We start from the raw sequence: 13,381 nt of genomic DNA on the forward strand, positions 1-13,381 counted from the left end.
TTCCTTTGCCACCAGTATAGGTGTGAAACTGTATTGCAGGTCTCCTTGGACGAAATTGCTGTTGATTTGGTTAGAATTCACTTAATATTTTTATTGCCATGGAAGTATTTGGGGAAGGAGATGCATTGTTACTCGTGACTTTAGAATCATTCTTGAGAAAGAGTTATAGCTGTTAAACATTAGGTTCATATTGAATGGTGGAAAGAGGTTAAAGGGGGCTTTATATGAAAAATGATAGACAAGTCATATTTTATTTAAAAGATTTGGATGGCTGCCCATTTTAAAACATAACTCTGGGTAGCTCACAACAACAGTAGAACCTCAAACTATAAAAATAAAAAATAAAACCACAAAACACCATAAAATATCTGGTGATATTTTGTTCTTCATAATCATAGTTTTACACTTTTTTATTTTAAAAAAAGACAAATGAGTTGTCCTTGGTTTACCTACATCTTTGTTGGCATATTACTTGTGCAAGCTACTAGATCATGTTCTATACAGTTGAATTATGAGAGGATTGGACATCCATGCTGGATGGTGTTTCAATCCCGATGCAATGTCTTTTGCTAGAATTTATTGCTATGTACATTTCCACATGTGGCTGAGAGTAGATGCAAAATTGATTTTGGGACAAGTAGTCCCAGCTGCTTAATCTTTTCTATTATTTAATAGTCTTAGCTTGCACTTTTCTGAAATACCTGATCTGAACATTGCAGATCTCCCAACCAGTCAAAGAACTGCATTTGATCATAGTGGCTGTCTTCAAGGCAAAGGATGGAGAGGAGTTTAGTGTATAACAGTGGTGGCGAACCTATGGCAGGCGTGCCAGAGGCGGCACTCGGAGCCCTCTCTGTGGGCACACATGCCATTGCCCAGCCTTATTTCCCCCGTGCCCCCCTCCTCACCAGCAGCCCCCCTGGAGGAGAGTTGCCCACGAGCGTGCCCCACGCGGAGCAGCACAGCCAAGGACATGGCAGCCAGGCAGCGTAGACAAGACTTTGCCCTCACGCCCCATCGTGCACAGTTGATGCTGCGGGGTGCGGGCAAAGGGCGTGGCTGCCATGGCGCTGCTGGGCTGCCTGGGCGATTTGCGGTGGGCCCTGGAGGCGGTGAGTGTCCCTGTGGGCAGGCAGGGTGGGGGCAGAGCAGGGGGTGGAGCAGGGGCGGGGCCAGTTTTTGGCCACTCAGTCTCTAAAAGGTTCGCCATCACTGGTATACAGTATAACCACCTTCTAATTAGATACACTATGTTTGAACCAAGTGATCTAAACTGTCAGGATTTATGTCTCTGGAGACATGGTTGTCCCAAAGGTGCTTTTTGAGGAGGCAACTGGACTTTCTTGTTTTTCTTGGAAGACGTTTCACTTCTCATCCAAGAAGCTTCTTCAGCTCTTACTGGATAAGAGGGGAGCCTTCCATTCCCCACCATTCAGTCAGAGCTGAAGAAACTTCTTGGATGAGGAGAGAAACGTCTTCAAAGAAAAACAAGAAAGTCCAGTTGGCTCCTGAAAAACGCACCTTTGGGACTGTCAAAATTTAGATCAGAGTGCCTAAAGCTGTGTTGATTATCTTGATCCAAGTAAAGCCAGGCTGTAGTTAAATCAATAGATATGTTTTAGGTGAATGAGCTTCATACAAAGAATCATCATGAGTATCTGTTTGTGGTATATTATTCTAATGCTCCCTTTTTAAACTGACCGATGCATGTCTTGCAAATTTTCACATTTCATATTTTGTGGAATCAACCTTATACTATTGGAGGTTGAACAAAATGAAGCTAATGATCCATATATAAATACAGTGAACTGTCTTAAACAAGCTATTCTACTACATTTTTCTTTTACTGCTTAATTAACCTTTGTTTTTTTTTTTAAAAAAAAAAGAAGTACTTTTTTTTAGTATACCAAAGTCATACAATGTGATGTTAGGTTTTTTTTGAGAGAGGGCCTCCTCTGTAGGTGCTCACTAATCTCTTTATAGTATAGGTAGCCCTTGGCATATGATCACAGTTGGAACTTGAATCTTGGTCATTGAGTAAGTAGTCATTAAGCGAGACACCCATGTCTACTTATCAGGATTTTATTTTTAATATCAAAATAGGACACTTTGGATCATTTGGGAAATAGCATAAGACATTTCTATAGGGTTATTTATTTAGCATATGGCATATCATACATGGACTAGTAATATATATTAACATTTCATCTAGAGGAGTAGAACACAATGAAATATAAATGTTAAAAAGATCTAAGTTTAAATACCAAGTCTCTAGGCCATCTAACCACTGAAGTGAAGCATCATTTATATTTGAAAAATATCAGATATTTGCCCTCAGCTTACAATCAGTCACAATGTGATCTACAGTTTGATGTGGGACCCTGCAGTCACATGAGGGGAGGATAATATGTCCCATTTATACAGAGTCCTGGCAGGCGCCATGTGAGGTACAAATTTTGTTCAGGATTGTCCATTGTTGATGTGGTAGTTCAAAGCCTGGCACCTTTTTTTGAAGGGTCATTTATGTCACCTTTACTATTTCAGATGACAGTGTTTTTGACAAGTCAATGTTCTCTTATCACTCCAACATACAGACACAAAATAATAATTATTAATCCCCCCCCCAGCCTTTTTACTTTTGTAAGGAACTCGAAGATGGCAAACATCTATGATATTCCTTTAAGTCAAAAGAAGAACAAATTTCATTGAATGGCAAGACCATTTTCCTAACAGTAACACCATTTGGAAGGGAAAATCAGTTAGTCAGAAAAATAGCGTTGGCTGGACATGACCAAGCAGACCTTAAATAGTCATATATCACAAGTACTTTCATCTGAATGACTGCATTGAGTAGAAAATGGGATTTAATAACCTCAATGGCTCCTGCCAACACTCAGAATTTATGACGACTATCAACATTCATATTTTTGTGGAGGGACCTGGGTTGTAGCATCAACTGCTATTGGTATTTTATTTGTGTGTCATTTATGTCATAATATATTAGAATTGCTGAGTAATAAAATTAAGAACAAGCTGCTACTGAAATTGAACTCCCATCATTGTTAAAGTTTAGAAAGGAACTTTAAACATATTTACCCAGAACTTTTAATGTTCCTCTTTTACTCTAAGTTTTTGTGTCTTTTAAGCTGTTAATGTTATTGTCGTAGACATTTTTAGTGATAGTAAGTCTTCCAAAGCCAATGAGAGATTGAGCAGAATGTAAATTTTCTAAACAACACTTAATAGCAGTGATTATCCTGATATTTTGAAGGTACAGTAAGTTAGACCAGTGGTTCTCAACCTGTGGGTCGGGACCCCATTTGGGGTCAAACAATCATTTCACGGGGGTCGCCAAACAAGGCTGTCCGCCATTTTCCCCCCTTTTCTTTGGCCACGCCCCTGGCACCCGGTGGTGTATAAGTGGTTGGGGGTCACCACAACATGGGGAACTGTATTATGGGGTTGCGGCATTAGAAAGGTTGAGAACCACTGAGTTAGATCTAGATGTGGCTGTAGGAAATGTGACTCCTGTAAAAGCTAATAGCATCTGTATATATATATATATGGGGGATGTGTACGTGTGTTTGTGTATACACACACAAACACCACAATAGTTAACTTTCAGTGACTTAGTGTTTTGTGCCTAAGCCATAAAATCTTTATAATGCTAGCTGTTTGTTAAAAAAATGTCCAGAGAGATCATATTTTTATTAAAATATAGCAGTATATAAAACTGACCTGTAAATGAATAAAATAATTTTAAAGATACAACTTAAAAGGTTTTCTAGTCCGTAGGTGAGAATTATGCTTGGCAGAGAAAGAGCATATGGAAGTCTGAGTCAGCTAGTAGAACCACAGATTGCATGAGGAAACCCGGAAATATCATAGAAGCAAAACACTGATACATGTCTGACTTGCTCCTTTTTGACCCCAAAACCTCAACCATCAAATCACAGCTTCCAGAGGATCTGCATTGAGGATACAGAAATGTGAGAACCTGTGATTGAACTTGGATTTAGGGATTATTTCGGTTTGTTATTGCTGTACTATCCTCCCTGTTGTGCTGTGACATTCCTGTCTGATTTGGTGCTGGGTCTCAAGATTGATAATCTTAAGTAATTTCAGCTTGTCCTCATGTGGCATTGCGTTTTGGGAGCAGCTCAGCAGTTAATGGCCCCAATGGAAACCATGGATCAGTTAAGAGGTCATGAAACCTCTAAACATAAATCTTTTGTAACCACATTTCTTATCTCTCTTTTTTCTTACCAACATTGTTTTCATCACCACTTGTTTCAAAAGCTATGCTGGTAATAAAATAATCATTACGTGTTTGTTTGTTCTTGCCCTCAGGTATCTTTGAATGTTTTTGAATGGTGCAGAAGTTGGCAGCTTGAAAGTCATTTCAGTTCTGGTTTGGTTGCAGCACATGAGTGCTTGTAGATGCAATCTGCTTCAGTAGGAAATGCTCCTAGAACTGGCAAATGCCTTAAGAAGAGACTTTTTATCTTTCCTGGTAAGTAGCAAAATCAGGATGATCAGAAAACAAAGAGCGGGGGAAAAAAAGAGAATCAGTTATTTAATTAATTAAATAGCTGAATTAAAATGTCAATATTAAGTACTCTCCTGAAGAATGTGTATTGTTTTATAGATATTAGACGAGATATCATCACATATCAGATTAATATCAAAAGCAGATAACAAAGACACGTGGATGCTAAAAACAAGCCTTTGCAGATTATAAAATCGCACCTATTATTTATACGACATATGCATGAGTGTTACCTAATTGGGTAATGAAACATCTGCAAGCAAACAACCAAGCTCAGAGAGCACCTAGGACTCCGCAGTTCAACCCTGAGCTATATATATATATATATATTTTTCTTTGAAACCCAAATCCTAAGCATGTTCATGTGGGACAAACCAGTTCCATGTGTAGGAGGCAGTCCTGAAGATACCCGAGAGCCAAGCCATCTAGCTGTTAAAGTTAATTTCAGCCTTTTGGATTGTCCCTGAAATCCTACTTGAAACTAATACAGTGACCCCAACACAAGCAATATATGGTTCTCATCCACCACATGGGTCTCTGCACTGGACACAATAGCAGTTTCTAGATGGATTTCCAAATAACCCCACACAGAACGTGTTGCAGTAATCCATTCTAGTTGTGGTGAGTGTGAGTTGTCAAGATCTCCTGCTTCAGATACCCTGGCCACGGCACCCGCCTGTCAATCCAGCAATAACTGGGAGTCTTCCAAATTTCAGATCCGCTTTTTCAACTGAAGTGGCTCTTTGTCAGAATTAGAACAGAAACAGATCAGGAATCAAAATGCATTCTGGATTGAATTTTTTTTTTCCTAGCGAGAAAAGGAAAAATAAGTTTGCCTGGAAAAGACTTTTAAAAAAATTATCTGAAAGAATAATATTAATTAAAATGATGCAACTGTGAGAGCAGTAAAATCACTATTTTGTATTTTAGATAGTTGAGTTGATGGAAGAACTGAGAGAGTGTAAAGCAAATCTTTATTGTATACAAACCTGCTGCTTCTGATCTAATTAACTGTCTTTTAAGTAATTTAACAGCACTTCATTGAAAACATCTAGGACTTTTCATATCCCCCCCCCCTTTCTTTTTAAATAGACTTAGTTGCAATGAACACCAGGCTAGATTGGATCACCTACCTGTGTTTTGTGTTGCCTTTTTAGGTGCAGTGTAATATTATGTGCCTTGCAAGCAGAGCTCACAGAGGTCAAAATGGTGTATGGTGAATTCTTCCACAGACCAGGACAAGATGAGGAGCTTGTCAATTTGAATGTTGGTGGTTTTAAACAGTCCATTGGTCAAAGTACATTGCTCAAGTTTCCTCATACGAGGCTTGGGAAGCTACTCAGGTGCCACTCAGAAGAGGCTATTCTGGAACTCTGTGATGATTACAGTGTGGCAGACAAGGAATATTACTTTGATAGGAACCCTTCTTTGTTCAGATACGTGTTGAATTTTTATTACACAGGTAAACTCCACATTATGGAAGAACTCTGCGTCTTCTCCTTTTGCCAGGAAATAGAGTACTGGGGGATCAATGAACTCTTCCTTGATGCTTGTTGCAGTAGTCGCTACCAAGAAAGAAAAGAAGAATGTCCCGATAAAGAATGGGATCAAAAAAGCCCAGGGGGGAGCCTAGATTCTTCCGATGATGAGACGTCTTCCATATTTGAGAAGGAGCTTGAGAAATTTGATAAACAGTGGTTTGGAGAGTTGCGCAAGAATATATGGATCAGAATGGAGAACCCTGCGTACTGCTTATCCGCCAAACTGATTGCTGTGTCTTCCCTAAGCGTGGTCCTAGCATCTATTGTGACCATGTGCATTCACAGCATGCCAGAGTACCAGAAGGTGGGTGTCAGGGACAAAGAGGTTGAAAACCCGATTCTGGAAGTTGTGGAGCTCATATGCATCGTCTGGTTCACCTCTGAGCTTATGATCAGGTTGGCTGCTGCCCCAAGCCAGAAGAAGTTCTGGAAGAACCCACTGAATATCATTGACTTTGTATCTATTCTTCCATTTTATGCCACTCTGGCCGTCGACACCAAAGACGAAGAAAGTGAAGATATTGAAAACATGGGGAAAGTGGTTCAAATTCTACGCCTAATGAGGATATTCCGCATATTGAAACTAGCGAGGCATTCTGTTGGATTGCGGTCCTTGGGTGCGACCTTAAGGCATAGCTACCATGAAGTTGGACTTTTGCTTTTGTTTTTGGCTGTTGGGATTTCTATTTTTTCCGTTCTGGTCTACTCAGTGGAAAAAGACAATGACAGTTCAGAGCTGAATAATATCCCTATTTGCTGGTGGTGGGCCACAATCAGCATGACCACCGTCGGCTATGGGGACACCTTCCCAGTTACCCTCGGAGGAAAGATTATCGGCACAAGTTGCATTATCTGTGGAATATTAGTGGTAGCTCTTCCTATCACTATCATTTTCAACAAGTTTTCAAAATACTATCAAAAGCAGAAGGACATCGACACCGATCAGTGCAATGACACTCCCAAGGAAAAGACAAACGATCTCCCGTATTTTAACATTAGGGATATTTATGCAAAAAGGATGCACTCCTTTATTTCTAGCCTTTCTTCAGTAGGAATTGTAGCCAGCGATCAAGATTCAACAGATGCTTCCAGTATTCAAGATCTTGATGATGTTTATAACGCAACATCTTTGCAGAATGGTACAGGAAAATGAGTTGAATCTCTCTCTATTTCTTTACTGTTTCCTTCTAATATCAGCACAGCTTTTATACAGGCCACCTAATTCTCAGGGTATTTAATTCTCTGCCATATTAGGGCATTTTTTTTGCTCTGAAGATGTCGCACATTCTTTACTGTTTAGATGAGGCTTAAGGATAGACAAATGGTGGTTTAGCTTTTACATGACATAGGAAAAAGGCATTGAATGTTTGTTTCTGGACTTACATTTATTAAAGTATGGTTTGGATTGATGTCTCCAGAGAAAGGGAGAATTGTGGGCAACAAGGAAATGTGCCCTAGTGAAATGGAATTCTTATATGCAGATATTCTTGGAAATATAAGTTCAGATGAAAACCTATTAATGAGGGTGACAGATGCTCTTAATGTCAATCATGGGTACCTGCTAGCACAGTAACCCGTATTCCAGAAAGGGGCTTCATTTCTCAGCCATACCTTTGTTAGGATTCCTTAAACTTACAAAAGCCTCAAGTGTTAATCAACAACCCCAAGCGAAGAGATAAGTTTCTGCTTCCCATTTATAAAATGCAATGTATAGCTTCATATTCATCTTGCGATGTGTAGGCATCAAACCTGCATGCCTGGTCATAAGAGATTGATACATTATGTCTCCTAGGCAGCCACTTGGACTTCTATTATGCTGCTTGAATCTGCTTTCTCAACCTTGTGAATCAGATTGTGGTAACAATGGGAGTGTCAGCTTGTCAGTTCACTGACCTTGAGACTTTTTTTTAACCTAAGATAGCTATAAGGATCCTCAAAGCCATAGTTTGCTTGCTAATCTGTACAATCCAGATCAATTTCTCATGGTTACTGAGAATAAACCACGTAGCATCCTTTGAATCAGCAGACCAGAACTGTATAACATGAGGTGAATTTCAGGACTCTCACTGACCCACTTTAAAACCCCACCTTCCGATCAGTTCACATGGCTCTGTTCTACCACGGCTACTTCTGCTTTGGCTACTGGGGAGAATAGAATAATACTTGGCAACCAAGAGGTTTCGATTTGTTTGCTCAGGAAGAGTAAGGAGCTCATGGAAGAGTTTCCATGAAGTCAGTATTTACCTTTGTGCACAATAATTACTAATTCCATTGTTTGTCCTAGTTCTGAGCTCCACATTTGCATCCTTCCTACTTCCTCCTAGTAATAGAGCTGCTGCTGTTGTCACTACTGTACGTCACAAGTTGCTCCAGCCCATAAAGGCAAAGTTGCTTATCAGGTTCTAGGTGGCCCCAGGTACCTACTACTGACCAGGCACCACAAGTTGCCATCTGTGGTTCCAGGACCAGAAAAGAATGAGGTGGTGATGGCTGTATTTGCAGTACAGTAGGGCCAATTACATGGGTAGTGGAGAGGCAGTGCATCCAGACAACCCTATTGAGGTTTCCAGTGCCTATCCCCGTAGAATTGCTGCCCAAGCCTGACCCATACATGGCAACAAACCTGGGGAGAGGACAGGAGGCTGCAAAGGTTTTGAGGTTGACCTCCTTTTCTTCTTTATTGAGCCCCAGTTGTTTCTCTTGCTAATTTGGATCCAGGTCTACTTGAGGGAATTCATTCCTGTACAATAAATGTGATGATTCTTTTTCAGAAAAGCACAATGTCTCTTCTTTCTCTAGTGTAGTGGACTTTGTCAAATAGCTGAATAAGCCTGGATGTCAAATTGTACTCTTGCATTGTGAGGAGTGTTGTATCTTCTCAACCTATGTGTTTTGTTTTGGTAATGGTGACTGGATCCAGGATGATTCAGGGAGAAGCTAGTTCCATTTTTTTCTGTACTGATAACATGGAAGGCATTCATTGGGAGCTGCTACAAATGGAGGAGTGGTACTGCCTTTATTGTTTATGGCATTGTCATTCTAATAGATTGACATCAGCCAACTAGTGTCTGAAGTCTTGGGGAATCCTTGTAAGATGTCATTTTACCCGATGAGCTCATACATAGAAAGCAAAAGCTTTTAAAGCACAGGTGTCGAACTCGTCACGTGATGTGTTGTGACGTATCGTAATTTTTTTCGCATTGCCGGAGCACGGCCTCCGCATGATGCAACTGGCCTGTGGGCCAGCAGTTTGACACCCTTGTTTTAAAGCAAGAGAACCTATTGCAATACACTTTCTGCAACAGAATGACCAGGTCCCAGTGCTGCATTTGTGGCAGCCAGAGTGTGTGACCAGTCCCCAGCAATACTCGTCTTCTGCTCATCTCCTATCTCAATCTGCCTGTGTTTGAAAGGGCCAGTAAGTGTTAAAGAGAAGTAACATTATTTATCATTTTATCAACTAGAAAACCTCAAGGTATTGTTAACCTAGCTGTAAGCGTTCTTGCTCTAGTATTTGCAAAAATTATCCCAACACACAAAACTAAAACAAAAGCAAAAAACAACAATCTACTGTGGAAGTGCAAGAATAAGTGAGATGTTGTCTGACTTGCAGTGAAATACATATGCATTTTCTTATAAAGTCACCAGAGTTAAAGGAAAACATTACTTTGTAGAAGTTAGAGGGATATTATGATTATATTTCTCTATACTGCAAAACGGTCTCTCCCAATCTCTAATACATTGGTCCAGTATTTTTGAATTCTAAATTACTAAAGTTAATACACATTGGCTACTGATATGGGGTCAAAAGTTAACATAGCATAGCAGCTCCTTCTCTTTTGCCAGTTGTGATTGTGCAAAAAATGACAACGTTGGTGAATTACATCACCTTCTTCAGCTGCATACTGTAGTAGAAAGAACAATCTTCCTTATGCCTTATAGAAATTGAAATAGGGAAAGTCTCCCCCATCTTTTTTTTCATGATTGAGTGTTGTTCCTTTACTAATTAAGATAGATATTGTCCCTTATCACTTTGCTATAAGTCTTTCCTTCTTCCTAGGTTACAATGTTGAACTGCCGGGGTCAGTAAAGATTAAATTTCAACTCAACCACAACGTTTCCTTGATAACATTGAACCAGTTAGGACAGGGGTCTTCAAGCTTGGCCCTTTTATGACTTGTGGACTTCAACTTCCAGAATTCCTCAACCAGCATGTCTGGCTGAGGAATTCTGGGAGTTGAAGTCCACAAGTCATAAAAGGGCCAAGTTTGAAGACCCCTGGATTAGGATTTCCCAGGCATATCTACTTGCAACTTGTTATATCTTAATGGGGAGGGTGGGGGGAGAATAGCATTTAATCTTTCTAACAGTAAAACAAATAATTCATACATATTGACTCCACCTGTTCATGACATCATAATGTCACTAAGTACATCTCCAAGGCCCCCAGGCAGAGCACAGAAAACTGAACCATCTGGATTTGAAAGAACATAAACCCTCTACCAAATTTCATGTCTACTCTATCATGAAACTCAAAAGAGTTTTTGGCTGAGCTGACTGAGCTCCCAGCATATCTGGAGGGCAGCAGGTTGAGAATAACTGATTTAGGTTCTTGCTTTTATTCATACTTGACATATTTTCTTCAGTGAATCCCATATTATCTGCATACTAAATGTATTACTCTACATCAGGGGTTCTCAACCTTGGCAACTTTAAGACTTGTGGACTTCAACTCCCAGAATTCTTCAGCCAAGCTTTGCTGGCTTAAAGTTGCCAAGGTTGAGAACCCCTGCTCTACATAATAGTGCTGGTTATGTTAGATTGCTGACCTCTTTTAATTCAAATTACCTGAGCAATTAATATTCATTGCATAGTCCACTTTTCAAAATGGTAATTTCTACAAGTGGAATAATAAGTTCTGTTGTTGAAGATTCATGTATGTTCTATCTAGTCAGGTTATAGAACAGAGAGAACGTGCTGGATTCAGTGATACACACATATTATTAATCATTAAAGTTGTCAAATCTTTAGCTGAATTCTGGAAGCTTTTCACCACTAGGCACAACACTGTTAAATATGTCATAATTTTAAGGAAATATTCCTTTAAAAAATTCCCCTTCTTTCAACTGTCTCCTTCATTAATTTTACAAAAATTTATCCACAAATTCAAATCCTGTCCACCTGCATCATGAGAGGCTGGCCATTGTGTGTAGCTGCTAGCAGGTTGCTCCTTCCTGGGCTACGTGAAGGTGGTTTTGAGACAGGATTAACAAGACTTCTGGTAGCAGCAGGTTTTCAGTTAGTAGTCTAAAGTTTGAGTCAGGGATGTCCAACCTTGTCAACTTTAAGACTTGTGGACTTCAACTCCCAGAATTCTGGCTGGGGAATTCTAGGTGTTGAAGTCCACATGTCTTAAAGTTGCTAAGGTTCGACATCCCTTCTGTGGATCTTTCAAGCAAAAGCAGAAAGAGCATATATATATGTATGTATGTATATATGTATGTCTTTGGTTATTCGGGTTTTCTCCCGTGTCAAATTGGAAGTGTCTTGGCGACGTTTCGACGAAGTCTCATTCGTCATCTTCAGGCTGGTGTTTTCGGCTTTGTGCTTCTACGAGCAATGTGTGATCGTAGCTGTTTCTTCCTTTTAACTGCCAGTGGGGGGTAGTATGAACTGATTGGATGAGAGCTTGGCTGTGTTCTGATTGGATTGAGGTGTGTTCTGATTGGTTAGGAGCTTGGCTGTGCTCTGATTGGATGGGGGGGTTGGCTGTGCTCTGATTGGATGGGGGGTGGCTGTGCTCTGATTGGATGGGGGAGTGTTCTGTTTGGGGGGGGTTGTTGTGCTCAGGTTAGTCTGAGTTGCATGGGGATGTGAGATGGTGAGCTGCATTGCTATTGTTTGGCTTAATTGTTAGTCCTAGAAGCACGAAGCCGAAAACACCAGCCTGAAGATGACGAATGAGACTTTGTCGAAACGTTGCCAAGACACTTCCAATTTGACACGAGAGAAAACCCGAATAACCAAAGACCTACATACAAACACCCGCGAAAACCTCAGAAAACAAATATATATATATATATAATATATGTGTGTGTGTGTGTATGTATGTGTGTGTGTATGTATGTATGTATATATGTGTATATATATATGTATATGTATATATATGTATGTATGTATGTATGTATATATATATATATATATATATATATATATATATATATATATATATATATATATATATATGTTGAGAAATAAAACGTGAGCACCAGGAAGAAGTAAAACATTAAAAGTTTTATAAAATGCTAAAAGTTTAAATATAAAACATTTAAAAGTTTTTTTTAAAAAGCAGACCTAGATTTCGTTGGCTCCTGCCAACATCATCAGAGTGCAAAAGAATCAATGGGAGAGATATTTATAATCAGGCCAGCATCTGCGCTCGACTCCTGGATTGTGTAACAGGTCCTAACCGGCCAATCGTTGTACCTGTATCAATCATTAGACAATCATCCAATTTGTCTTCATTCCCCCCATCCACATGCGCTTTCATTTTCCCACCTCTCCACCTCTGTAATTCAAGTGGGCATTTGATCTTTCCCCAATCAACATGCACACACCCAGGAGTCATTCTTTTATCTTTAACATTATTTCTAATATATATATGTATATATTCTGAGGTTTTCCCGGGTGTTTGTATGTAGGTCTTTGGTTATTCGGGTTTTCTCCCGCGTCAAATTGGAATTGTCTTGGCGACGTTTCGACAAAGTCCCAGGGTGTTTATTCCCAGCACTCATCCATAATCTGCTGTGCTTTTGCAGGAGATGTTGAAAAAGATTGAAATCTACTAGAACTCTGAAGAAAGTTTTTTTCAAAAGAATTGATAGCTTTTAAAAAAACATTATCTCATTTTTTGATCCTCTTGTTCTTTGATGCTCTCTTTTTAAAAGGCCTAAGTAACCACATTTTGCAATTTGCGTAACTTAACTGGGTTTAGAAAAATTCCTGTGGCTGATGTGAAAGGATCCATTGGGTATGCTTCTTAGCATTATCAGTCATTTAATCTCAATGAAATGAAAATCATTAAAAAGTTAGCTACTTCCTGCATTGTGCTCACTTTTCTAAGATCTCTTTCTCTTTAGGTTGTCTTTGAACTTTTAGGATTAAAAGTAATTTTATCCAGTGGAATTAATAAATCAGAAGTGTCCTGCAGTAATATTTGTTGTAGAAGCATATAAATCTGAGAATAGTCTTTTCAAAAGAGGCTGGGGAAAACGATTAAATAGAACAACGT

At 39.5% G+C, this 13,381-nt stretch overlaps 1 protein-coding gene across 4 annotated transcripts in view; it reads left to right on the forward strand.

Moving 5' to 3' along the window:
• Nucleotides 1–13,381, forward strand: part of KCNS3 (potassium voltage-gated channel modifier subfamily S member 3) — a 37,197-nt gene that overhangs the window by 7,167 nt on the left and 16,649 nt on the right. For 3 of the 4 annotated variants that reach the window (XM_039369323.1, XM_039369325.1, XM_039369326.1), the window contains exons 2-3: nt 4,351–4,513; nt 5,707–7,229. In XM_039369323.1, the coding sequence (XP_039225257.1) occupies nt 5,756–7,229 (1,474 nt within the window). In that variant the 5' untranslated portion in view covers nt 4,351–4,513; nt 5,707–5,755. Of the gene's footprint in view, nt 1–4,350; nt 4,514–5,706; nt 7,244–13,381 lie in introns of those variants that run through there. The other variant, XM_039369327.1, reaches the window with a different exon arrangement.

The sequence above is a fragment of the Crotalus tigris genome, unplaced genomic scaffold (genome assembly GCF_016545835.1).
Source record: "Crotalus tigris isolate CLP2741 ecotype Arizona unplaced genomic scaffold, ASM1654583v1 scf7180000021046.533783, whole genome shotgun sequence".
Taxonomy (NCBI): Eukaryota; Metazoa; Chordata; class Lepidosauria; order Squamata; family Viperidae; genus Crotalus; species Crotalus tigris.